This window comes from Filicampus tigris, chromosome 17, assembly GCF_054856515.1.
Source record: "Filicampus tigris isolate MCC_2025a chromosome 17, RoL_Ftig_1.0, whole genome shotgun sequence".
Classification (NCBI taxonomy): domain Eukaryota; kingdom Metazoa; phylum Chordata; class Actinopteri; order Syngnathiformes; family Syngnathidae; genus Filicampus; species Filicampus tigris.
Genome location: NC_141233.1, coordinates 12,700,889 through 12,727,728, shown reverse-complemented (window position 1 = coordinate 12,727,728; position 26,840 = coordinate 12,700,889). Strand labels below are relative to the sequence as shown.

General features: G+C 45.7%; 1 protein-coding gene across 1 annotated transcript in view; it reads right to left on the bottom strand.

Moving 5' to 3' along the window:
* Window positions 1-25,074, bottom strand: part of zbtb16a (zinc finger and BTB domain containing 16a) — a 108,434-nt gene extending 83,360 nt beyond the window's left edge. The window contains exons 1-2 of the mRNA XM_086012401.1: window positions 24,837-25,074; window positions 21,800-23,107 (exon numbers count right to left, since the gene is read on the bottom strand). Coding sequence (XP_085868527.1) covers window positions 21,800-23,019 — 1,220 coding nt within the window. The 5' untranslated portion in view covers window positions 23,020-23,107; window positions 24,837-25,074. The remainder of the gene's footprint in view (window positions 1-21,799; window positions 23,108-24,836) is intronic.
* Window positions 25,075-26,840: the final 1,766 nt, after the last annotated feature.

Sequence of the window (26,840 nt, the reverse complement as noted above, 5' to 3'; positions counted from 1 at the left end):
TCTAATAAGAGCAGGCGTGTGTGATCGTCAACTGAGACGGTCAATTTGCTAATAAGGGTGTCGCTAATTAATCAATCAATGTGTCCGGCGGGAGCGGGCACAATTGTCAAGAGTGGTGTTTTGTTTGCATTTCTACTCAGTGCTTCAAATACAAATTGATTTCCAATGTGTGTGTGTGTGCGTCTGTGTTTGAGGCTGAACAAAAATGAGGGTTTAAATGTTATTTGAACAAAAGTGAAGCAAAACTCCTGGCTGTGCACCAAAGTGTCTTGAAATCTTTGATGGTCCCTCAACTGTAACGAACAATTGCCCAGGAATACATCAGCCTTGGCAAAGGTAATGAGGTGTACTTTCAATTAAAATAATCTTACAAGGCTAGCTCATTTCTTCTTTATAATTTGTGATAGTGAATAATGCAAGTATTTTTAGAATTGGGAAGCATGATTTTTTTTTTTTTGTATATATATATATATATATTATATATTTAGATTTTTTTTTTCAACTGAGTCATTGGTTGTTTTATACCTTGTAGATTACGCTACCTCTACTGAAAACACCTGAACCTGTATAAATGTTGATTGATTAATCCACAAACTCAACATTCCAGTATTACCAACCTTATTCCTTAAAACATTTTCACTCCATTTTAGACTTCCTGCTCAGTTTCTTATCTCAGAGATGACACCCCCGATATTTACAACGGACTAAACTGGACAAATGCTGATTGATTGATGTTTAAACCCAACTTTCCAAAAACAGCAACTTAATTACTTTATATTTAGTAATTCAACCAACACCTTGGTTGTGTTTCTTACTTTGCTGATGACATTACTTCTAGTAAAAGCACTCCCAAAAGTCAACAAAGGTTGATTGATGGATGCGTAAACTCAACTTTCCGGTATTAAGAAGCGTCACCAAGCCAGACAGTATTCATGCCTGTATTATATTTGTGTGTTTGTGCGGAAGTTTCTTCTGCGCAAACAACAGAGAGCCCCCTGGGCGGAAACCCAACACTCCCGCACCCACGTAGAAGAACAAATGGTTTAAGGTAAAAAGAGAGAAGTTTTGCCAGAGATGAAAAGTAAGTAAAGACCCTCTTTTCAGGTCCTCGCCTGACCTCAAAAGAGCCCCCCCCCCCACGCACTCCCCCAACATGTTCTCAGACAGTTACGAGGGGGCTGGGCAGTGAACAGAGACCTGAATATCTGCTTAGCCTGATTAAAAGCCTCACATATGAAATAACCACAAAGAAAAGTGTTGTCATAGATATGTTGGTGAAGTTTTAAAAACAAATGTAAAGTTAAAAAAAAAAAATAAAAAAAAAACGGGTGTGCAAAAGTGCTGCACGGTTGCAAAGGGGGAAGGAATTTATTGAGGGGTGGGGGTTGTCGTGTTGGACGTACTGGTGTTTGGTAGGAAGGAGGGAGCCTAGTGGTGCTGTGGGGGTCAGAGGTCAGCTGCTTGCACTCAACAGCTGTCCTAAAAGCAGCAGAGATAAGGACTGAGAGCATCCTGTGTGTGTGTGTGTGTGTGTGTGTGTGTGTGCGCACTCATGTGTGGTTTTGCAAATTTGTGTGTCTAATAGCAGCCAGTGGGCAAACAGATACAGTAAAGCTTGACCAACTGGAATCTTCACCTTGCAAGGAGTAGATTAGGACACCGAGGGAGGGAGGGGTGGAGCGGGTTGATGGAGGGAGGTCAAGGCTTGACCGGTAGGCCAGGTCATTCATCAAGCGCTAATGACCGGAGCTTTATGCTGTCGCCATGAATGACCTTTGTCCGAAGCCATGCGAGGCTTGACCGCCGGACAATGGGCATCGGCAAAAGCATCCATTCCAAACATGTCATTCCGGTTCTGAAGGAAGCGGCCGTTGATTGCTAATGTGTGTGTGAGGGGGAGGAGCTAAACCTTTCCAAAAAAAAAAAAAAAAGTTTGTACACTAGTTAATGGCTTATCTCCAGGAGTAGACAAGCAAAGGCAAGCTGCTGGACACCAAGATTCTACCGCATACAAGACAGATCAGAATACTCGAGTATGACTGGATAACACTGGCAGTTGTGCTCATAGAATGACAACATGTCAAGCTAGATCACTCATACCAAGAGTGATTGGCCACACTCTCGAGTCTTGGGGTCTGATTTACTAAAGGTTTGCATGTGCAAAAACAGGTGCAAACCGATGTGGAAGCTGATTTACTGCTAAATGCGCTGAACTGCCGCATCGTTCATTTTGCAATTACGGGGAGGAGTAGATAAAAAAGCATTCATTCAGCACACGCAATGTGGCTTATAAATCCCGAGACGACTAATTTTGCGTCTTTAAATTGTGCGTCCGAAAGGCAGGTGCAAACTGGCACGCAGCGTAGCACAGGCAAAACAAGAGGTGGACCTTTTATGCGGATGCCGGCTTTTTCACACCTATCGGAGCAATACATTTCTTTCCTATGACTCAGTAATATATTTGTCTTAGTGGAAGACAAATGTAACACCTAACACTTCCAATTGCATCACTTTGTCATTTTATGCTTCGGCTAGAGTCAATGAACACGCAGCTTAGATCCCGCTATTTGGCATCTTAGTAAACGATTGCAATCTTAACGAATCAACACACCAACAAAGTGCGCAATCGTTTAGCGAAAACACAGGGATTAGTGCCTCCTATGTGGGATCTTGATGAATCAGGCCCTGAATAGCTAACAGCTCAGCCCATTTGAACTCTACTGCTAACCAAAACAGCAGCACCGAAAAAAATCAACTGTGGGGTTTTAAGCATCTTGTGAGCAAATTCCCTGCATGGTGTTAAGTCGATTAGCGTCCGTTAGACCGATGTCATTGCTCCACAATGTGGTGTGCGTATCAGTTCTCTGTATGGCTTCATAAAAGTCTTTTTTTTTTTTTATGTTGTTTTCAACTCCAGTTTCACTGGCATACACTGTAATATATCAGTAAAATGGAGACAGTGTGGTTTTCAGTGCATCTCTTGGACGGACTCTAGTGAACTCAGCGGTGTTGCTCTAAGAATAAAAGAATGAGGGATGCTCTTTTTCCTGCGTGACACAATCACTTCCTTATTGGGAGGCCCGAGCACATTGCGCCACATGCTGAATAAGATCAAATACCGCAAAGCAGGAAGTTGCTGCTGGCACGCAAACACAAACACCTTACTCTTTATTATTCCAAACATGAAAAGGAATTGAATACGAGGGAGCGTTCATCTCTGAAAAATAAGTCGGTAAAAACAAAACCAGTTGTTATCTTTTCATTCATTCTTGGCCGCGCATGCCTTCTGGCAGGGATTGCGCCTCTCTGGCGGGTTTTAATAAATGCCACCTTGATTGTACCACTGTATTATTGGGAAGTGCGCAAATGAGACTTCTTTTCAATAATAATAATAAGAGGAAGAAGCATAATATCTGTTGGACCCATTCTTGCCTCCTGGCACCGGACAAGTTTAATTAGCGGCAGTTGATGATGGCGACAAGGCGTAAACGTGACAAATGAGGAAAAGCTTTATCGCGCTGCAATAGTATCTGGAGATAGCAGTGACATTTTGTTTTTTTTCTAATTCTTGCAACGATTTCAAAGGAATGCAACAAATGCAATAACCCGCACACTCCAACTTCACAATTTCAGTTCCTGGACTCCCCCTATGGTCGGGAATGGTAATGTACCTTTAAAACGCTTCACTTGTTTTTCCAAGGTTTTTTGCTTCGGACCAGAGGACAGAATGGCCACACTGTCGAACAAAATACATTCAAGGGTGCCTCAGGTAGCGGGAACAAAAGGCAAATCTCGCTTTAAATGTGTCAAAATGGCACCTTGCCATTGTGGCTGATAACAAAGCCGCTGAAGAAGTTTGCTTTGAATGAAGTTCAGGAAAAAGACACATGGTGAGAACGCATTCAAGCTTGAAGTGTTAACAAATGTAACGTTGTCGTCACGCTTTATGCGCGTTGCACTTAAGCCAGGGTTGCTGCAAGGTTGTTGCCTACAAGAGCCCTTTTCATCACACAGTTAAAAAAGAAACAACATTTTGTTATGAGGGGAAAACTAGCCTTAGTACATACAAGTTTTCAGCAAATCAAAGAATTTGATGTCCCTGCATACAGACTCCATCCGTCAGCGCACTTCACGCGACCTCATTTCGGCCAACATCGAAAGATGAACTCGCGTTTTTGTGCAACACTTTTCTGGTTGTCAGAGAAGAAAAAAAGAATGTGACAAGAAGAAGATAAATAGTAACCAGAAAGCAGACTTGCATTCTAAGCAGAAACGATTCTGGGAGTTAGGTTGCTACATGATTTTATTGTATACATGTGTGACAGTTAATGATGAGGTTTTATTACCGAAGGGCGTAACTATGGTAACGGACCACAATGTACGTCTACCCCATCACAAGGTATTGATGCAAATTTAATATATCTTAACCAGCGCTAGTTGCAACACATGCTTCAATGCCCTGACAAGTGATCAAGGACAAACACAGCCACTGGTGCACTTTTAATCGCTTGAACATAAAATGAACACCTAACACGCACATTCATACACGAGCTGCAACGGCCACAGCTGACTCCAAGGACCTCAACACATAGACCGGCTGACAGTTAGCCAGTCGCCAAACACAACAGCCATTGCTACACTCTCATTCCCTGACTCCCACGCCACTTACCAGGCCCCACCCACCTTTTCAAGCCACAAAATCAGCCACAGATATTTTAGTGAGGAACATAAGGATGACCAATTAATTAAAAATTGTCCAAATGCTCAGAATTTCAGCTTCTCATTAGTATGCAATTTCCGTATAGTTCTCCATGAAAGTGGACTATTTTTTTTTTTTAATCGAAATAAAACATTTGCTTTTACTTTGGAAAACAAATCACCATATTTGCCTATTTTCTGTCATGTTACAGTCCAAACATGTAACGAAAGGTAATTAGTTTATATTTGGGCATTTTCTGCACGGACAGTTTGATATAATGTTATGCTTTACAACAAAGAGATGGAAAAAAATAAAATAAAACAAAATTTGAATCACAACCACTGATTAATTGCCAAAGCAATCAACAGATTAATTGATTACTCAATTACTCAATTGTATGTTGGAGCCCTAATATATATATATATATATATATATATATATATATATATATATATATATATATATATATATAAAAAGATAGATGGATACATAGATGATAGATTGGACCACAATCCGTTCTGTGACAGCACAAACTTTAAGGTAGCACAGCATTTAGGTTTCCAACGGAATCAACACAATAGATCAGACAGCGGCTTGTGTAACTGGATCTTTCATTTTAAATCCACAGGAGATTACAGTTGACATTGATCTCAATCCATAAATCTGCTCATTTCATCATCAGCACTGACACTGACTGACAGGTAGACCATCAGTTGTGGTACTACTATAATCTACCGTCCATGTCTTGCTTTATTGTAAAGGCAGCACGTTCATCTCAGTTCATTTAAAATGTCAATGACAGTCCTAACGACAAAAGGCATCCTGATGTAGACTGCCTGTCGGGATTAGCATGTTTGCAATGTAATGTTTGTGCAGCGTCGCTCCGTATTGTGGCTACAAGCGGATAAAGTTCAGTCTTACCCATTCCGCCTCTAAGACGCAGGAAGCATGCACACATCTGTTGGATTATCTGACGCTGGGAGAGTTTATTCTGACGCTGGGAGAGTTTATTCTTCCGAGTGATGCTCAGGAGAGATTATTAGGAATCATGCCAAAGTGGGTATGTAAAAAAAAAAAAAAAAGTCTGTTGTTATTCAGACTGCGTTTACAGGGAGCGGTCTTGATTGATCAGTCATAGCGCTTAAAAAAAAAAGTTGGCGCTGCCGCTAACTTTTAAAGGAGAATTTCATCATTCTGACTGGGAGTGAGAAACAAAATATGGCCGACAACCTGAATCGCAACTAACCTGACATTATGCACGTGCACGTCCGTCGTGTGTCGGGTCGCGGAGATGCAACGGCGCGGAAGGCGTTGCTCCGCCGGGCCGCCCCCTTGCGTCAGATTTCTTCATCTTGTTTGGGTTGAACTGTGTCCCTCGTGTTTTGGGTTTGAAAAGTTGGTTTCGACACAGCATTAAGTTGGGTGGAGGATTTGCGTATTTCAGGATTCAACTTCTGCATATCTTACATTCAAGACGATGCCTGATTCATTCACCGATTCGATTTATGGATAACTGTTTTCTGCAGGCACGGTGGGGGAGTAGTCAGCACTTCTGTCTCACAATTGGGAGGGCCTGAGGTGAGATTTGAACCCTCGTGTGTGAGCTTTGCATTATCCCTCCATACCCCAACTACCCTCGCGTGTGCGTAGGTTCCCTCTGAGAACTCTGGCTTCCTCGCACATCCCAAAAAGTTAGGTTGATAGAAGAAATTTTCAAAATAGTGTGTATTTGAGTGTGAAGGGTTGTTTGTTCAAATGTACCCAACGATTAAGTGGAGACCACTTTAGGGTGTACCCCACCTCTTGCCCTAAGTTAGGCTCCAGCTCCCCTGTGAGGACACGAGCTACTAAAAATGGACGGACAAATGGTTTGCTATAGTGGGTCAAAAGGGTAAAAGGCCCGAAAAATATGTTACAATATGTATTGTTGTTGATTTTAGCATTGCTATTTTCTGAATGGTGTCAACAAAAACTCATTTATTCAAAACGCAATGAGTCTTTGTTATACCTGGACAACTTTACCAGCAAGCTACAGTGCACACAGTAAAATGGTTACTAGGGCAACTTGTTTCTAATTGTGTTAGTTCTAAACAAAGAAAAGTGTGTTCTGATTAGCATTATTCTGTCTGGCGGAAAGTCAAATAAGCAAACGAGTGGCGCGTGCGACGAAGCACACTCCACCGCGCTCGCCGGATTAACCAAAAAAGTCATTAGCCGAGTACTTTTAGTGCCAATGAAAAACCTTTACAAGGACTTTCCACGGCTGCAGACGGCAGCCTCATGCAGGTTTATGGAAGCGGTGTGAAATCACAGGTGAGGCGTTTCAAGAACTGAGTAGAACATGGTCGAAGGACCGGAATCAAAGTGGGAAAGAAGTTGCGCGTTTGCTGTGCGGTGACGCTATCGGTATTGTAGAAGAAACATTGTGATTATTGTCGAACGATTTCCATCTGGTTGAGAAAGGAACTTCATGACGGTAACGATCGCTGTTTGGAAGCCTAGAGGTGGAAAGGACTAAGGGTTACGTTCAACGTTGGAAAACGTTGGGCATCGTTGGAAAAATAGTCAAGGAAATGTGGCGGATTAGTAGAACACTGACATTTGTTTTGGATACTAAAATAATTTTTGCTATTTGGAGCTTGGTCACTAACCCCCGCGGAGAACGACAGTTCACTGAAATTTGTCACCACGGCACGGATGCAAATCTTATATGACACATCTTTTCACAAATTTATACCAATATACTGTACAAAGCTGCATTATGTCAATATCGGTACGACAAGAACATGAGGCTGACATCAGATGATCAAATTGACCACATCAGCGAGCTGTGTATTCCCTTTGACTGTGCACACTGCACTTGTACACTTCTTAGTCCAGTTCTAGTCCCCCCAATTTAACACCACTCGACTGTGCGGTCTCGCAAGAGCTAACAGTTTGACACCTTGACAACAACGCTTCTTCCCGAGCCAATAAAATCATAAAAACGCCTTACAGGCCTTCTTGACTCTTTGAACAGGCGCGATACACAAGGCAGCCTCGGAGACGGCAGACATGACGGTGCGAACTGCGACAGTCTGGCACTAGACACCACTTTACGCCATCCACACAATCCAAAGCGCGCACGGCTACGGGGAAATATGGCACAGATTGTCCATCAAGATGATTTTTGGCACGACAAAATGGCGGCAGGTATCCGATGCGTGGGGGCCTGTCCTTCCGCCGAAAAGGGAGGGCAGACTCTTTCCTGTTGCACTAAGGCAGAAACAACGGCCGCGCCCAAGGACGACAGCCGTTTGGGCGACGAAGACGGTAATGTTCCCGATTCTTCTTTTGAAGGTTTTCTTCTGTTTGGGGTGGAGTGTTGTGAAAGTGAAGGATTCGGGGAGCGGGAGGGGGGGGGGGCGAATTTGGTGCGTTGGTTTATGTTTGTGTACGCGCTGGCAGCTGAGGCAATCGGAGGGTCTAAAGCACATCTAAGTTTGGGCAATTAGTTCCAGTGCCACTATTAATGTGCTGAAGGGGCGCGCACGGCAGGGGGTTGAGGGCTCTGCTCAAAGGGTTTCGGGCTTCGCTAAGAAGAGGGCGGACGGGGGGTTGGATATGGCCAACAAAGGTGGGGGTCAGGACCTCAGGGCCATGTGAAAGCTGCACCATGTCCACTGACCCCCTCCTTTTACCCAGAGCACTTGGACCAGCGTGGACGCCGCAGCTCTGCACAGTGCAACGCGCCGATTACTGCACTGCTCAACCTTCACTTACAGATCCGACTCGGCTTTAGAAAATGTGTTATTTAAGGATAAGAACGTCTTTGTCATTGTTACAGATGCAGCGAAATTGAAGGTGCATTCTCCCAAGCTACTTTAAACAAGAGTAAAAGTATTTTACGCAATCATTGTTAAAACCTTGGTTGTTAAAAAAAAAATGTCTCAGGGGACATTAAAGTACAGTCAAATGAGTAAGAGCAATGTGAAATTCCTAGCTTATGTCAATTTGTCAGTGTTCAGTCAAAGTGCAATGGTTTCTTAGCCTATTGGTTCTGGCCTTTAAAATCCTGAACCGGCAGCCAAAGGGTAACCGCTGAAACTGCGGGTGTCCAGTATGGGTCAGGTCCCTGAGGAGGTATGTTGCCTTCCTTAGGCAGCGAGAAGATTTATTTCACAAACATTCAGGATTATGTTACATTTTTCCACCTTCGGTGAGCAACATTACCGACTTCACGGAAAAACAGAAACAGAACACCAGACGAAACCATCCGACCGAGATGCGACGGCCAATCGGACAGCCAGTGGCGGATTTCCGTGGGGAGCGAACTGCATTTCTGATCTCCTTCCATAATATGTCAAAGGCATTTGAAGGACGTGCAGCAAGTCATACGCGGGGGAAATGTTATGCCAGACGACCCCATTTTCCCCCCCAAGCTGCCGCATGTATTTTGACTTTGTTCATCATTATTTTTTGCCTCTGACGCCGACCGCTACCACTGCAAAATGGATGAGCAAGACAAAACTCGGCTTGGAATGTGGCTTTTCAAAGAATGTACTGAAAGTTCACCTGTTTCATTCTGACAGCCACGTTCATCACAGTGAATGAAGACACAAGACAGTATGTGTACCGCTTGGGATCTTCAGTTTACGACAACGTTCCCTTCTTATGACTGTGATGAAACCCAAATTCAATTGGAACGCGCAGTATTGGATCACTAATCTATGACAAGTAATGCAGTAAAAAAGGCATAGTTACATTAAATATTTGTCACAGTCAATTCTGATCTCAGTTCATGTAATGTGACTTCACTCAGTACTCAACTTGTTCAATCTTTTAAAGCCGTGGAATGCCTTCAGAAATAGAAAAAAGTCGAAACAAAGCCATTTGGAGTCAATAAAGGCATGTCAGAATACTTTTTTTTACCTTACGTGAATCTCACACTCCCTGAAGGATGCTCGTGCGTGCACCCAATCCCTGATCTAGATTGATCTAGGGCATAATTAGCCAATATTGCTTTATAAACTAAACGTCGGCAGTACTGTATTATCGCTTCCTGTGGCGATCGTTGACAAAAATCAAAGTCACACCATTTTGGTCATTTTCTAATTAAAGTGGAAGTCAACCCAAACATATTTTTCGGATTAATATTGCGTTTGTGGAATATGAGAGATGCACCGGTTTTTAGTAGCTCAGGGGGCGTCCATTTTGTCACTTCTGTCGCGTGAAAATGACCTTCTCAGGGCTCTTATAATGACCAATCATGGCTCAGCTTCAGAAAACAGGTGAGCGGTGATTGGTGGTTATCTGAGCCCTGAGCAACTGCGATGTCATCTACAGTGGACAGAATTGACAAAATGGGCGCCTCCTGAGATGGCTAAAAGTGGGTGCATTTTGCTGCTTAACATATTCCACAAACGCAATATTAATCAGAATGCCGTATTTCAACTCGTGGGCCTGCAAAGAACATATTCTGGAAAAAAATTTTGTTTGGGTTGACAAAATGTGGACATCTGCCGATTTTTAACTATTTGTTAAATTGAAATCAACTTCTACACACTTTTGAAATTTGGATGAATAGAAACAACTTTTGAAAAAAAGCTTTGTAATTGTCCAAATGATATTGATTTTCTTTTAGCCTTACACACACAAAAAATGGTTGCAATAAGAAAATAGACCCATTACTTTACTTTATTTGGCAGGTTGGGTCAAAGCGCTGCCCACCGGACAGTTTGACAGCCGCCTTTGTGTTTCCGTTGGACAATAGGGGTGAGAGGTGGGTGGCAGGGGGTGTACACCACCCCCAACAACTGAAGCCTGCTTCATCTGTAAAGTTCTTGCCTGCTGACCTCTCACCCCTACTGTCATTGTCCCAGTAAAAATAATAAAATCTGTTCCGGGTGCTGTGTTTATGGTGCGTCCTGGCGGGCGGTTCCCCTTCACCCCAGCGATGCGGTGCGCCGTGGTGGAAGGTTGACACATTATAGCGAGATTAGGCAGGTGGTCGAGCCACTGCCAACTGCCAACCATCTTGAAAGCGGAAATGGGTTGGTGACATGGAGCGAGATTGAATTTATAAACTAGCCTCACTTTGGAGGGGACGTTAAAATATAAATCACACTTGGGCAAAAACACAAGCCCCTTCTCTTCTGGAAACTCTGAAAATCACATTCACCGTTTGGGAATCCCCGCAATAGTGCAGCCATTCCAAAACTTTTCAACCCACGCAACCCCCCTCGACATGCCAACAGAGATCAGCTCACCCGCTTCTCCCCCACACGCCATCTAAAAAACACACGACACAGTTTGGGAATCCCTGCTATAGAGGGTCAAGTTTTGTAGGTCAGAGTGGGACATATCCCAGTTGTGTGGCCGTTGAATTATTGCTTTAACTGTCAACTAATCTAAACAGCCCGAGAGCCCTTTGTGCTGTCAGGAGTCCAAGCTTTCGCTCTCAAACCAGTTTTACCTGATGGATAGTTTATTCGAGTACACAGATGCAGATCCAGTCAGAAAAAAAAAAATGGACAAGGGAGTTAAATGATACACAAATACAGCTGGAGGAGTTGCAGACGGATGATTTGTGAAAACAAGCCAACCTCATTTATCCCGGGAGGCCAGTACAGTGAATCAAATACTTTTTACCGAGACTCTTAGCTAAGGCTCACAAAACAATTTTGAGTAAACTGTTGAAGGTGTTGGCAAGACATGTTCGTTTTCTGCCAAGAGCCATTCAAGTTTGCTTTGTTGTGTCTGTGAGTAAAAACCGCTGTAACTGTAATGAAGTTTGTTCCAAATGTCCATTTGAATCCATTCAACACTCTAGTTTAGAAGTGCATGTAGGTTTCCTTACCAAGCAGCAACTTCCCCCCATCACACAGACAAAAGTCAGGTCTGTAACCCCTGCTGCCGCCCCTCGCACCCCCCAGTGCTCTTTGACCCATACTGGAGGCCTGACTGAACACAAACAGTGGTCGTCCCCTCAAATACCCCTCCGGACCCTCATCCACGGCGGACTCCCATTTCACCCGGCCAATGAAAAGCCATACTGTAAATAAGAGGACCAGGGTTGACCCTGCCGTTTATCTGGTCCCGAGACCCCTGCGTCCAGTGTGGTGTAACAGAGCCCGATGCTCACAATAAACCTCCTCATGGGCGTTAGGCAGTGGGCTCTCTTCCCCACTGGGCCCACTCAGAATGGGGGATTAGTAAGGAAAAAAGGAACGGCCCCTGTTAGGCTCTCCGAGGGGGTCGACCCCCTCCGAACCAGGAGTGCAACCCCGTCCTGAGACACTTTAGCCTTTGTCCCCGGCGAGGGACGTGGGAGCAGAGAACGAAGGCGAGAATGTTGAGGCGGGGCTAAGGCCTGGGACCAATCAGTCGGACAAAAAGCGGGATCAAACCCACGGCTCCAAAACACAACTATCGCCGTTGCCGCCGTCATCATGGGAAGATAAATATGGTTGATATGGCTGTTATTGCACGCATTGTTCTCCCGCTCCTGAACCTCTCCATCCTGTTTTCTCTCTCGACCCTCTGTCCCTCTCTCTCCATCTCGACCCAACCAGTCGAGGCAGACGGTCGCCTCACAGAACCTGGGTCCTGTTCAAAGTTTCTTCCTTAGAGGGAGTTTCCCCTTGCCTTCGTCGCTAGGAGCTTGCTTATGTGGAGCCTGGTTGATTTTCTATCATTCATAAGCAGTGTAGTTCTGAACCTGCCCAATGTGCTAAGTGCCTTGAGATAGTTGTGAAATGGGGTTTTGTTTTCGATGGTCAACAATCATTCCAAAAAGCACAATTTTTCTTATCACGTAGAAAAATAAACATTCTTTTTTTATCAAAAACAAGGACAAGTGATCCCCATATATTTGAAAGGCAGTGCCGGTATTTTTATGATTCGAGGTCATGTTTAAGGCCATTTTGTAAGCATTTCTTGCAATGTAGCACAAGGAATGATTTAAGTGCAAAACAGGTAATGTAATGTCTCAGCCCGGTCGTGTCCGCCGGTGAACCGTCGCCTCAAAGTGAGCGCACGAGGCAGCGCGAAGGGAGGCTGAGAGACCAAAAGACACGGAGAGCGAGGTTTCAGGTCAGAGGCTAAGTGAAATATATCCCCGCTCGGAGGCATGCAAGTGAGAGGATGCAGGAAGCTGAGGGCCAGAGATAAGGGGCGCAAGACGCGGCCGATAAGCACCCAAACACCTGCTGAGGGAAGGCCTGCGCCACGAGCAGCACTCGGTAAAACACAAGCGGCACTGGGGGGAGGCGGGGGGTGAGTGTAGAGGAAGGAGGAGGAAGAAAAGAACAGAGACATCAGCCGGCGAGAACTGCCGTTGTAATCTGCTTTTCCTTTCCCAAAGGTGAAAGCAGTGACGGGAAAGTGTGGCGGCAGTGGGGAGGGATGGAGTGCCGCCCTGCTTTAGTGCACGCCTAATGGCATATGGTGGCAAGTATACAGCGTCATTTGTAAGGTCGGCGGCGAGACAGCAGTGACAGAAATGATGCTGCTTGAGTCATGACATGCCAAAGCCACCGGCTTCGGCGATCAGTCCACAAAATAGAATGGCTCCCCTCCCACCCCCCCACCTTCTTCATCCCCCAACACTACCACCACCGCCTCCTTTTTACTACCCCATTCTCGCCTTTGCTCGCCCAGGGACAAACAGACAAACACAAAACAATCTGGGAGCGGTCAAGGGAGACCTTGAAGATGCCTGACAGCGCGAGAGACAGGACCCATCAAGTGTCAAGGGGAAGAAATTCGGCGAATTTTGAAAACCAACCCACCACTTCCAAGCTATTCAAAGCTTAGCCGGCAATTCCGAGGTCAATTAAAACAGCGAGAAGGACCAATTCCTTTCCGAATAATCTGTTTTCCCATCAGCACTCGAGCTGACAAACGGCCTTCCGACATCTTAACGTTAAATATCAATGGCCACCTTTTCATCTCTATTCTAAGGATGTGCCAACGAACAAGGTCGTCTCATCAGTTCTAGTGCATTTCTACGAAGCTACGTGCATATTGATGATGTTAGTCAACATAAAAATGCATTTGCAGGCTGTCAACACTGTAATATCCAACTATTGCCTCGTAATAAAATATTTTTTATTCTTGACCAATATGTTCGAGCTCTATTGAAAAGTGACATGGAAAATCAACTTATTTTGTGTGCTGCCTTTTTGAGGGATTGAAACCTCACAGTTTGAATAATTTAGGCAACACTAGCCAAACACAGGATTTCTCTGCCCATGACTTGACAGCTAGACTAGATGAAGATTTGCCAATTTCAAGTGACTACACGGAAGCACTATCAAGCTGCAGCGTTGGCACAAATTAGCAGCTAACATCTTTATCAGCTCAAGAGTCGGTCGGACGCTCAAATATTTGGCGATATTTGTGTTTGGTAATGCGTCCGCTGCATTCGCCACATGCGCGGTTTGAGACACTTATTGACGAGTGTAATTCGGAAGCTTCGTGATGATGTGCTGCCCTCAGGAATGAAAATAGAAATGAAGTTTTTACTCAATTTCATGGGGGCTTTAGTTTCGCTTCTGACTCAGGGCTTTTCAGAACAAGTAACCGCTCGCATAATCGCAATGTCCTAGCTCCACGCCCATGAGTGGTTTATGCTACTTGGGATGTAATTGTTCATCGGTTGTGTTAATTTGATGAGTTTACAGTCTATGAAATAGAATTATTTTGGGGAGAGAGAACCTGTTTGATCTGTTTCTTTAGCGTAAAATATTTCCAGGAAGTCAAGGTCGTTGTTACTCCCGGTTGCACCTTAAACTCCGATGGGAATATGTGATGCATCAAAATAAGCCATATGCACTGGTATCAAATAGTCACCTGCAGCTATCATCCACATTTCTTCACTTCTTATTCTACGGCTTCTAGCATACGCTGCCCCCCACCGCCAGCTGGCATGTGCGGGGCGGGGGACCTATCCATCATCAGCTCCCTTCTTCGGCTTAATCTCTGCGGGCGTCTTCGGTCAGCAAATACATAAATCAATTATGGTTTTAAGGTTCATGCCGTGATTTACCCAACTGATCCCTCCTGGATTACAGCTCAGCTTAGGACCAGTCGGTCTGGGGAGAAAAAGCTCCGAGCCGCCTTGACACTCTTCATCATCGCTCTTCGATGCTCGCCAAGCGGGGCGTTGGGGGTGTGCCACAAGTTGTTGTAATAAAAGATTTTTTGTCAAGTCTGCTTTCTGACTGTTGCCATTAATTACATTAGCTGCAGACAAACATGAAATTATTGCCCTTCATGCAAAATACAAACTAAAAAGAATGCTGATTGCTGGGCATATCTTTTGGGTATTTTTAAACCCTCTTGAAATTCAAAAATTCGATAGGTGTGTCTATAATTAGTAGACCCGTCAAAAAAGTCTGAAAAACCCATGCTGTAAAATTGGTCGTTTTGGGTTGAAACTGCCATTTTATGGTTACTTAGGCCAGTAATTTCTAGCAAACCATCAAAAAAGAAACTCGAGATTTTGTCTCATTACGCATTTGAAGCCTGAACTAGACAGATAGGCGGTAGCGTTTTCGGATTTGCACGTGGGCTAGGCATGATAGCAAGCTTGAGGAATCGACACAAAACGTGATTGTTGCCACCAAAGATCTTGTATGTTTTGCTTTTGTTTTATTTTATTTATAAGAGCAGTCGAAATACCAGGATGGCCATGTTGTGTTTTTGCTGTTGGTGTTGAGCCGATTTACAAGAAACTAAAGAAATGACCCATTCAGGATTTCCTGACATCTTTTGACCTGTATTTTAACAAAGTTCAAAACCCAACTGTTTTGGTGAAAATCTGACTCATTTCAAGATGTGCGCAGCTACCCTGCCTGTTGTTTTGTTGCTTCGAGCCCTGTGATGGTGCAGAACAGTGGCGGCTAATTTAGCATCCACTGCTCTCTGGCTGCTCCACAAGCCGGCGGATTAGGAGCTTCCACTCACCTCACTTTCCTACCTGAGAGCGCTTTTGTAACAGGTGACGGCAGAGAGAATGGGCTAATTTTTATGACTAGCTTCTTAGCGTGCCGCTATCACTCCACTGGGGCCCCTTTTGCCAATCGCTGGCGAGCCATTCAAGTAGCAACAAAGAGGCTAATTAGAAGCTCTCTCACTGCGGGCTGCGCGGGCCTCCCTCCGGTTTGATACTTCCCAGGGAGGATGGGGGCCCTCCCTAGTTTTTTTCACACGAAGAGGATATTTGTGAGCACACTCGGGTTAGCCCTCTGGCTCTTACACATTTAAGCATTGTGGAGATCCTCTCTATGGTCTGCCAGAGTGACAGAATCAGAGGTGGGGGGGGACCGGCACGTTTCCTTTTATGTGGCGGGGACCTGAGAGGGGATGCTAATGGGATATCGATGGGATTAGAACCCAGAGCAGAGCAGGTCCAAGGTTCTATGAACTCTTAAGTAAAACCCATTCATCCGTGAGGCTGTAATTCTTTCGGCGTTTTTCTAAAATGGAAAACCTTGATACAGATGTCTTGTGGGAGTTGAATAAAAGAAAAAGAACACACTACTAAATACACACAGTGAGCTTCCTTTTGCCAGTGCCAAAACCGGCCACAGCTTCTGGGGTAAAAGATAGACATCAGAACATTTAAGGCCGATAACACATTTGCATGTCACCCGATAACACGCTGTAATTAGTACTCCCCTCGAGCTCCCGTTCATGACTCTACAAAACAAGAATGGACACACACAAGGCCCAGTACAGTATGTTATCCTTATCCGTCCCTACAGACTTCAAGGCCCCCACAGAGACAAAAGATGGGGGCCTCAGTGTGTTGCTTTCCGGGCAGGCCCCCCACCCTCCAGCCCCTGCCGCAGCGCAACAGCCGCGACCATGTCTGCGGCGGCAGCGGCAGCGGCTGGTCGGGTCAAGCTGCTAACTTTTCTTGCGCAACCGCCTCCTTCCACTCTTATCTCAGGAGGGAGGTGATTTAATCAGCCTGCCGATTAGATCATTGCCTTAGCCACCCGCTTTCCTCCGATTCCAAAGGAGCATCGCCGCTCCCTAGGAATCAGCATCAGGAGCAAGCTCTGAGAAAAGAAAACCTTGATCCGGACCAAAGACATTTGAGTGCTTGTGTGTCGTCGCTTTGACAAGATGCAGGCCCCCTCCCCTTCGTGTTAAGTCTCTAATCGATACATCTCCCTATCCTGACAGTCAGGACAGAGCACAGGTCTGAGATCAGAGCAACGGCGGTGTAAATCTTTACCGTTCAACCGGAGCCTTTTAAAGTCGGTCTATAATTGGGCCGCAGCCAAAGGTTTTCTTGGTAGCGGCTGTGGCTTTGCGGCGGGTCAAAGCGTCGGCTCCTCAGGGCTGTAAACAAACGAAGCAGCCTTAGACGAGAACGGGAAGGCACCTGCTCGAGGATGAGGGGCCTCCGCTCGTCTCCGGTTTCTTAAGTGTTCGACTCAACACTCACAGTGTGATTTTGAACTGCTAGTTAATGGGTAAGGACAGGTTGGAAGGCTTCTCTCGGGTTAAGATTAACCGGGCAGATCACAAATGGTGTTTCCGTAGGATTATGCATTCCACTGGACTTCCGGGAAGAATGACACTTTGGCCTAGGAACAAATACTTACGGTGCTCTGCAGATCCTGGTGAATGTTGAAGATCTGCAAGGTCTGCACGCGAGTGTATTCTTAGCTTCTCTTTCAAATCAGTGAAATTGTGTTGAATATCTATACATGTTGATGAATTCAAGCACCGAGGAGGAAGACTGAAGTGGACGTGGTTATCAGGATGTCATTGAATAAATGTGGTCTTATCTCATTCACAGCCAGACATTTTCAGACCCTCTTTTACCAAAACGTTTGAAAAAAATAGAACAAAAAACATGAATAAATTCCTGGGATTGATTGGCTGGAATTGAAAAGACGAATATGTATTTGGCAGTGAATGAGTTAAGTATCTGGACCTTGTTTCTATGCTGTGCATTTTGCTGTGGCACTAAAAGTATTTTCCCTTCCGTGCTACTTTATGTAATTTCAAATTTATGTTTATTTCCTACAGTACGGATTAGAGGTAAAATCGGGCCTAAAAAAAATCCAGCCCGACCCGACCCAGGCCCGCGGGTATTATAGCCCGACCAAAGCCCGAGCCTGACCAATTAACTTGATTTGCAGGCCCGAGCCCGAAGCAAACACGAAATTTCATCATTTATTTGTGAGGACTCGGGAGGAGGCGTGAGTTATAATAACAAATTAATGCCTGTCTTTTGTAACAAAATCTAAGTCAAACAAGACTGTATAAACATATACATCTTTATATTTCTGCGTCTGCAGAGGTTACATTAACCGACAATTTTCCATCATTGACGGATTTTTTTTAAGAGTTGACGGGAAAAATTTAAGGCCGTCCGTCATTTTGACGGGTTAAAAATTGGGCCATAAACCACAGCAGCAGTACGTCCTTAAGAATCTAGCGCGGCACTTTAAGAGAGAGAGAGAGAGAGGCAGATCGTTTTAGTATACATTTTTATAAACATATATTTATTAAAAAAAAAAAAGTCAGCGAGAGAGAAGCTCGGCCTGACCCGACCCGAACGTAATGATTGACATTTTAGGCCCGACCCGACCCGAATTTCGGAAGCTCAGACTCGGGCTTGGGTTTAAGATCTTACCTCTAGTAAGGATGACAGTTTTTGGTTTCTCTCCTAATATGTGCGACTTATAAACCTGTGAGTAACTAACAACTTTTTTATACAACCAGCAACCAAGTCGGTTGCCAATCGTCAGCAACACAAACTTGTGACAGGTATACAAAAAAAAAAAAAAAAAGAATCCACCGTGGAATCAAAAGCACAAACGAGACAAATCTGGTAGGATGCACATTTGAGCGAGAGGGTGGGAATAAAATAAAAACAAGGGAGTGGAGACTGGTTGATAGTTGCCAGGACACACGGGAGTCGACGTGTGTGAAAAGCAACCAAACACTTTCCGCTGGCTTCACCTCAGCATGACGAGCATGCGTGTGCATACAACATTATCACCTGCTGCAAACTGCACGCCTCTATCTGGACTCAATCTGCGTTTGGTTTACCGAGGAGGGGTGCCAGGGGGTTATCGGACCCCCACTCTGATATGCACAGATAAGAGCCTCGGGCCCGCTGTTTAAACACCTGGAGCCCCGGGTTATTAGAGCGCCCTCCACAGAAGGACAGGAAACGGAAGAGCGAGTGCCGCCGCCGTCGCCGGAGAAGTAATGAACAGCAAAGCATGAGAGTGCAGCCGTTAATGCAGCCGTGATTATTTCCACCGCCGCTGAATCAAATAAGCAATAATAGCAATAGCGGGAGCAAACAAGCAAACACATAGAGAGGAGCAGGAAATCCTCATCTCATCTCTAAAAGTGGCCCGGCTGTATTCGGAAAATTTAAAGCACTGATTGCTTTCTGGAAATGCTCACCTGTGCTACGCACATTCTGGCGTGGCGCCGCTCATTTGCACGAGACGGGACGATGATGGCGGGGGGGGGCGATAAACATCAAGCTACTTCTGGCGCACAGGGGGCTACGTTTGGAATACCAATACAGTGGGTTTTTTTTTTTCTTTTATAGCAAAGCGCCTTGCATTCATTTGCCCCAATAAATCGCTCGCGCTTGTTGTTTATTGATTCATTTCTCAATGCGAGATTTACTGAAATGCTGCACTGACTACTCACTACAGAAAACTACTGCACCAACTAGAAGATCACTCCACAGGGCTAATTTATTGCCAACAAATTGTACAGCTTTATGGAAACCCGTATTGATGATGTCTGATGACAACTTTGCATCTCTACTTTTAACGTGGAAGTCAATCCAAAAAAAATGTTTTGACAATAATATGTCCTATGCGCCTTTACTAGACTAAACATGCCATTGCGTTTGTGGAATATGAGTTAAGCAGTAAAATCCACCCGTTTTTAGTCATCTCAGGGGGCGGCCATTTTGTCACTTGCTGTTGACTAAAATGACATCACAGCTGCTCAGTGCTCAGGTAACAACCAATCACGGCTCACCTGGTTTCTGACACTGAGCCATGATTGGTCGTTACCTGTGGACAACTGTGATGTCATTATCAGTCAACAACAAGTGGCAAAATAGCCGCCCCCTGACATGGACAAAAACGGGTGGGATTTAATGCTTAACTCATATTCCACAAATATGAAAAATCTGAATGCCGTGTTTGAACTCGTGGCGCTGCATAGAACATTTTTTTGAAAAGAAAATTTTAGGGTTGACTTCCACTTTAATGTTATTCTCCATGTTTGCTTATGTGCACTATTAAAATGATGTAGCTAAAGAGGCAATGAAAACATGTTTATTAATTAGGAAATATTTTGAACACATACCATTTAATGGCAGGAAACCGCTATTTCCGTTTCAGAAGAAAGCCAATGCTAAAAATAAGTTCAAAAATAGTTCATTTGCCTTTATTTTAGCGCAAGTCGGTCAGCTATAAAACCAAAACATTTATGTAGAATAATTCTAATTAATTCATTGCTTGTGTGTATTAAACGTTAAAAGACAACCTCGAAAAAAAAAGAATCGCATATTAAATCGCAATATTGAAGAAAAACCTTTCAGTCGTTCATCCCTAATTTGCACCCAAACAAAAGTTTGCAGAAAACGTAAACCACTTGTAGTGACAGTTTCACATTACAAATGGCCATTTGGTTCATTTTATTGATATAAACCAGAGTGCATTTGAGTGGCAACTAAATCTCAACAGGAAATGGTGCTTTCTGGCACATTCATTTCAACATCCACGCGCTTATAAATATAAGGAGTCACCTCACAGCAGTGACCTGTGCCACATCTGGAAACAATCCCACTCATGTTTGACGTGACCTGCCTGCACCAAGTGAACTCTTGCCAGCTCTGTGTGTTTGTTGCTGAGGCGGCGGTGACCCTGACACAGTGGCAGCGGGGAAATGATGCGTAATTAGTCAAAGGCAACACGACTCTCGCTCGCCTGAAATAAAACATCTTATGTTCGCCGTGAAAGGAATCGGCGCAGACGGCAGCCGGCCTTTTTCCAAGTGCGTGATGCAATGTTTGATTTTGACACTTCAGGAGGCCGCCAGGACGCTTAACAGCGTCTTGTCGGTGTGTCTACCCGCCTAAATTAACCCATTAGTATGCTGCGGGGCAGAGCTGCGAGATCAATGCATGAAACGGTGTGGAAATCTCCTTTGATACGAGATTTCCCAGCTCGCTCGAATTGATGAAATTCCTCTTGAAACACAGGCAACGTTCCACACGGCAGGCTTTTCTCAAGGCGGCGCTGCCTGTCCTTTAACGCGCCTGGACTCCATTTGGAGTGCGTTTTGAAAGCTGTTTAAAACTTGCCAAATGCCACCGAGAGGTAGAAGGGACGGAAAGTTGCTCTGACATTCGTTCAGACAAAACTTCTACTTTGACAAATTCTTCCTCACTGCAATGACAGCAGTTAAGCAGCGCGCCGTGTGGTTTGTGCAGGGGGAATTCATTCGAGGTATGAGCCCAGCAAGAGGTGACAGGGTTCAAATCCTTCAGTGAACTTTAATCGCTGTGCATTCCCATTGATTAGCGCACACATTGAAGGCAACCTTCAAGGAAAGACAGCGAAAAGCTCGCGTGTGCATCGCAGATAAATAAAATGATGCCAAATGACTCGGAAGGCCTTGGGAAATTTGGCATTTTCCCGTTTATCACATCAGTTCGCAGGCCTTGAGACGGCCTTTTTAACGCAGCGTCATGCTAGTTTACTACTGCTCCACTGCCCTGGAACTACCTCCTTATCCCAGGGTCCAGCGCACATTTCCTGGACTCGCTATCATTACTGACTCCCCTTGTGTGTGGCAAAAGGGAGGTGGTGGGAGGGAAAGGTGGGCACCGCTTTTAAAAGCATGTCTATGTCGTTTATGGTTGGAGGAAATTTGACAATTCTACAAAAACAAGCCGTCAGGACACAGGACCAGCACTCTTAGTCACATCGGCATGACACAGGTAGGAGAAGAAAAAAAAAATCCAGCCAAGGACGGAAACAAAACTCCAGAAAATTAAAAGGTCAAAAGACAGAGCGGCAGAGAATCATACGCGGAAACTGGTCTTACCTGTGCTGCTCCACAGCGTCATTATCCGGAAGTTCCGCCCCGCAAACGTTGCAGCGTTCATGCTGGTTCCTGCCGTCGGGTTTCATGCCCACCGCCAGCTCGCCGAGCTTGCTGAAGAACTCCCTCTGGATGAAGCTTTGAGGCAGCAGCCCGCCGTAGGCACTGAAGTCCACCGACATGGCCAAGGCCGGCGACATGGGCAGGGCGGAAGCCATCGAGACCGGCATGGACATGATGGCGTCGCCTTTGTGGTTGACCGGGAGGGAGTAGAGGGACGCCAGGTGTTTCTCCGCCATCCCGGCCATGGCCTCCAAACCCATGTGGCTGACTTCGGCCTGAGCGTCGCCCATGCCGTCGTCGCGGACGTAATGCAGCTCGCGGGCGCTGGTGATCACGCTGCTCCTGGTCGGCGTGCCCGGTCCGTCTCGATTCCGGTCCTCGCCGCTTCGCTCGCCGTTACTGGAGCCACCCGACTCCATGCTTTCGTGGCCGTTGCCGCCCATGTCCACCTGCATCATTTCCGTCTTGATCTCGCTCATGAGGTGGTGGGCGTTGCCGTGTTCGCCCCCGAAGCCTTGCTGAAGCAGAGTCTGGCCGATGGACATCAGGCTGTCCACCGCGGCTTTGGTGGGGCTTAGGTTGGCGACGCCAAAGGACGTGGAGACTGAGGGACTCTGGTCCACCATGCCAGACATAGCGGCCAGTTGCTCCGTACCTGACAGGTAGAGACTCTCAATGGAATGCTTTTTGGAGCTCTTGACCCCATTGTGGCCTTTGCGCTCGTCGTCCTCCTCGGTGCTGCCGTCGTTTACGCTGACCTCTGCGTCGTTCTCATCCGACGACTGGATGGTCTCCAGGATCTTAAGACATTGCTCCTCCAAATACTCGATCTCCAGGATCTCTGCTGCATACAGCAAGTCATCCAAGTCCTCCACCTTGGCCTGGAGCGTGGCAGTGTAAGCGTAGTCCAAAATCTGTTGAAACGTCTTTGGCGAGAGAAAGTCCAGGGTGTAATGCTGGCTGCTGCGGTGGAAGAGGATCTCAAACATTTTGCTGGTGCAGGCCAACACAGTCCGGTGGGCGTGGAACTCCTGGCTGTCCACCATGATGACCACGTCGCACAGCGTCCCCGCCATGCGCATCTGGTTGGCTTTGTGCAGGAGCGCCGTGGGGTGGTTGGGGTTCTGCAGCTGGATCATACCCATCTTTGTTAAATCCATGACGTCGATGGAAGTCTGCGAGGCCAACTCATGAGGCTAGCCTTCCCCCGCTCCACAGTGGTTTTAGCTACTGGGAACCAGACGAAACCTGCAATGAGGAAGACAGGCCGTTCTAAAAAAAACATCAAAACAGTCCAAGACTTTTGAATGACAAGTAGCTAGTCCGCGTGGCCTTTTCAATCCCAACAACCCTGCAGGGATGCTAAAGAGACAAGAGCAGGAACATTGGCGCTGACTGTAGATTTGTGAAGAGACAATTTGTGAGCAGTCTGTCTGGCTCGCCCTGCATACCAATCAGGCCGACATATGTCATGCGAAGAGAGAGAGAGAGAGAGAGAGAGAAAAAGAAAAGAAGCCAACACGTCTTCATTCGTTTAGCTGACCGGTTAAACAGGCTTGATGTGAGGCAGCCTCACAAAAGAGCGTCAAAGCGGCCTTTTCGGAAATTAAATAGCCGTCTCGTTCAGTATTCCCATCACAAACCGGGGGGAGAGAGCGGCGGGAGTGGTGGCCAGAAATGGCTGGGAAGTGAGAGCAAAAGCGGGACACAACGCTGCGACACTAAAACATCCGAAAATGAACAACTAGTCTGCAGGGAAGTCATGTGGGCAACATGTTGAGCCACATTCTCCAGCTTCCAAATAAATAGTTCATTGTAAGTGACATGCACAGTTGACCCATCATATCTATACTATAGGTCCAATGTATATTGTCAGGCATTCCAAACTAGGGGGGGACACAGCCCTGCAGCCATTCTTTAAAACACTAATTGCATCATGTGCACAGCATCATGCACTGCATCATGTGCGGGGAATCCAAATATATGTGCAGCTTTTGTTTGCACAAATGACCATTGAATAAATAGTACTGTACTGTACACCCGGCTAGTTTGCAAGGATGGCATCGATTTAAAACAGGAGACGAGAGGCGATGACGAAACGACAGCCTCTCTCTCCCAGTCAGTCAACGGAGGTCATTCGCGACATTATCTTTATTACAGCTTTGCCAATAGCGTCCAATTTACGACCACCTCACCACCACCCACCCCTCCGTAAATGCTTGTTGCGCTCCCTCGCTCGTGTACGCACTTAATGGTGCCCCTTTTCACGCGCGTTATGTTATTAATAATACACACACACAAAAAAAAAAAGACGCGCGCCGTGCGTCTAGACAGCGCAGACATGCACAACACGTTGTGCATTTAAACACATACAAGCCCTCTCCAGCTCAACCAAACACATCGATGCGATCATGTGAGTGTGACAAATAAGCATGCATTCGATATTCCGACGCACGCTCCGGGAAAAAGTCCGCTTCATTGGCGCACAGGTGGTCACCGAGGAAATGACGCCAAACAATTTAACGTCACATTTACAGACGGCTGTCAATCAAATCAAAACGCACACAAATTGCCTGCGTGGTGTAGTCCCGAATGAGGAAAATAAAAGCGCCATTTTTAAAAAGAAACCATGCCAAAACGTCACTCGTTTTAAGTGTCGTCTGGTCTCCGGTCTCCAAAACTCCTCCAGGTGGGTGCTGCCTAACGCAGATGCTTTTGAGGTTACATTATCGTCACGTTCACCATTTCAAAATTGTGTCAACTTTCAGGACCTTTCATCCAAGGTAAGAAGCGACGTCCGTGCTTGTCAACAACTCGGCAAGGTTGAACGGGGACACGGCGAAAGGTGCACCCGGACGTGGTGAACGAGCGCAACAAAGTGCGTGGAAGGGCTTTAAATGACTACTATGAATAATAATATTAAAATATAAACAGTGCTGCTAAAGTGGCGTCGGCTCATGTCCGCCGGGTTACTCACCTGAAGTTAGCGAGTCACGTCCGGAGTGTACGCGGGCAAACAGAGGGGGCCGGCGGGCTTGTAGAGCATAGTAAAGCCCCGCTCTGTGGTTCTCTCGCTCTGGTTGTCTGCGAACACGCACTAACTCCTTCCCTTGTCTCGCCGGAGCGAATCAACGCGGCGCTGACGTCAGGCTGCAGACGAAGCGGCGCAAACGGCGAGAAAGTGAGACACCTAGGGGGCTGTCTCATGTCCACATGTGTCTGTCTTGTGTGTGGCGAGCAGTCAGGGAAAGACGCGACCAAGCCACGCCCCCTTGCCCACTCTTCATCAAGACAACGTGCGCGCCCTGAAGTCATCTCGTCTGACGTCAGGAAATCTCGCGTGACTTAACTTAAGTAAGGTATGGAGCTTTTGTTATGATTTTTTTTTTTGGAGTATAGGTGGTGTTTGGGAGGAAAAGTGTGAAGCTTGGTTTACACATCGCAAGAGAGACGAAATGGTGGGTGTTGAAATATTTCGCTGGAAAAAGTGTAGGAGTTGAAAAACCAACATCCCCCATGAGTGCGACAAAAAGTGCGGGTGTTGAAACCTGGATAGTGAAAACTTTCACTGGGATAAGTGTGGTGCTGAAACACCCACATCACCAGTGACAGAGGAAAAAATGTGGGTGAGGAGGCCCTTCACTGGTAAAACTGTGGGTGTAGAAGCACCCTTATTCCCTGTGAGTGCAATAAAAAGTGTGGGGTTTAAGATATTTCGCTTGAAAAAGTGTGGGTGTGAAATCATCCACATCCCCACAGGTGCAATAACGTGTGATTGTTGAAACATTTCACCTGGGAAAAGTGTGTATGTTGACGCCTTTCACAGAGTGTGGGTGTTTAATTGGAAAAAAAACAAACATTTGTTGTTGTTGATGCTTGTTGACATCCCAGTGGATGTGAGAAAACATGGCTGTTAAAGTCTTTCACCGTAAAAAGTGTGGTTGTTGAAACACCCACATGCCTCGTGAGTGGGACAATAAGTGAGGGTGTTGAAGCATTCTACTGGTGAAAATATGGGTGTTGAAACACCCATACCCCCAATGAGTGTGACAATAAGTGTGACATCAGCACAGAGTGACACATGCAAAGACCAAACAGTCCTGACCCGAAATTCTTTCTCAGAAATCCTCAACTGCCAGACTGGCAAGCTCACCACTTCTCCATCGTATTGCCGTCTCAGCACTATATGAATATAACGATTTATCAGTTACATACAGAAATACATTTGGCTATATTTGACCAAACACGGTGGAATGTGGCTAGTGTGTCTGACTCATGACTCACCGTCTAAGGGATCCAGGTTTGAATCTCGGCTCCAGCTATTGCATGTGCGGTTTGCTTGTTCATCCTTCCATGTGATGGTTTTTGGTGAAATTCCGAATTGTATTTCCAGTCTGTCGCTGGCAAAAAGAAATATTGATGTCCAAATCGACAAGTGTGTATGTTGGCATCAACCCACACAGCGAGCCTTCAAGTTGGAGACGCCATTGTGTAGTGAAGACATGCCTTGGGGCCACAGTTTGTCACACGACATTGCAATGTAGACCTCGGTTCATTTCCTCTTCCTGTTCCGTCTTGGAACCAGGATGACATGACCAAGATGTTTCCTTAACTCTATCCAGGAAATGTGTTCACCTTTAACAGTGGCGTGTCACAGGGGTGGTGCCCTCAAATGTTCCGATTTCGTACCCTTGCCCCTTGACGACATGATCGCTGTATCGTTATGGTCCCGTAAGGAGCACAACTACTTTTTGATATCTTAGTCTAAAAATGGACTTTGATGCTGCACCATCTTTCTGAGACTGTCTGCTGATGTGCTTGTAGTTAAAGTTAGAGTTTCTATTTACCACCTAATGTTAGTCTTACATTGTATTACAATGTGAAATTGTCCCAATTTTCTCCCTCCCACAGACCGCATACATCGGATTCTCTTAAGAGTCCAGTCCGAGCAACTAAAACCATGCTCCATTACACGTTTACC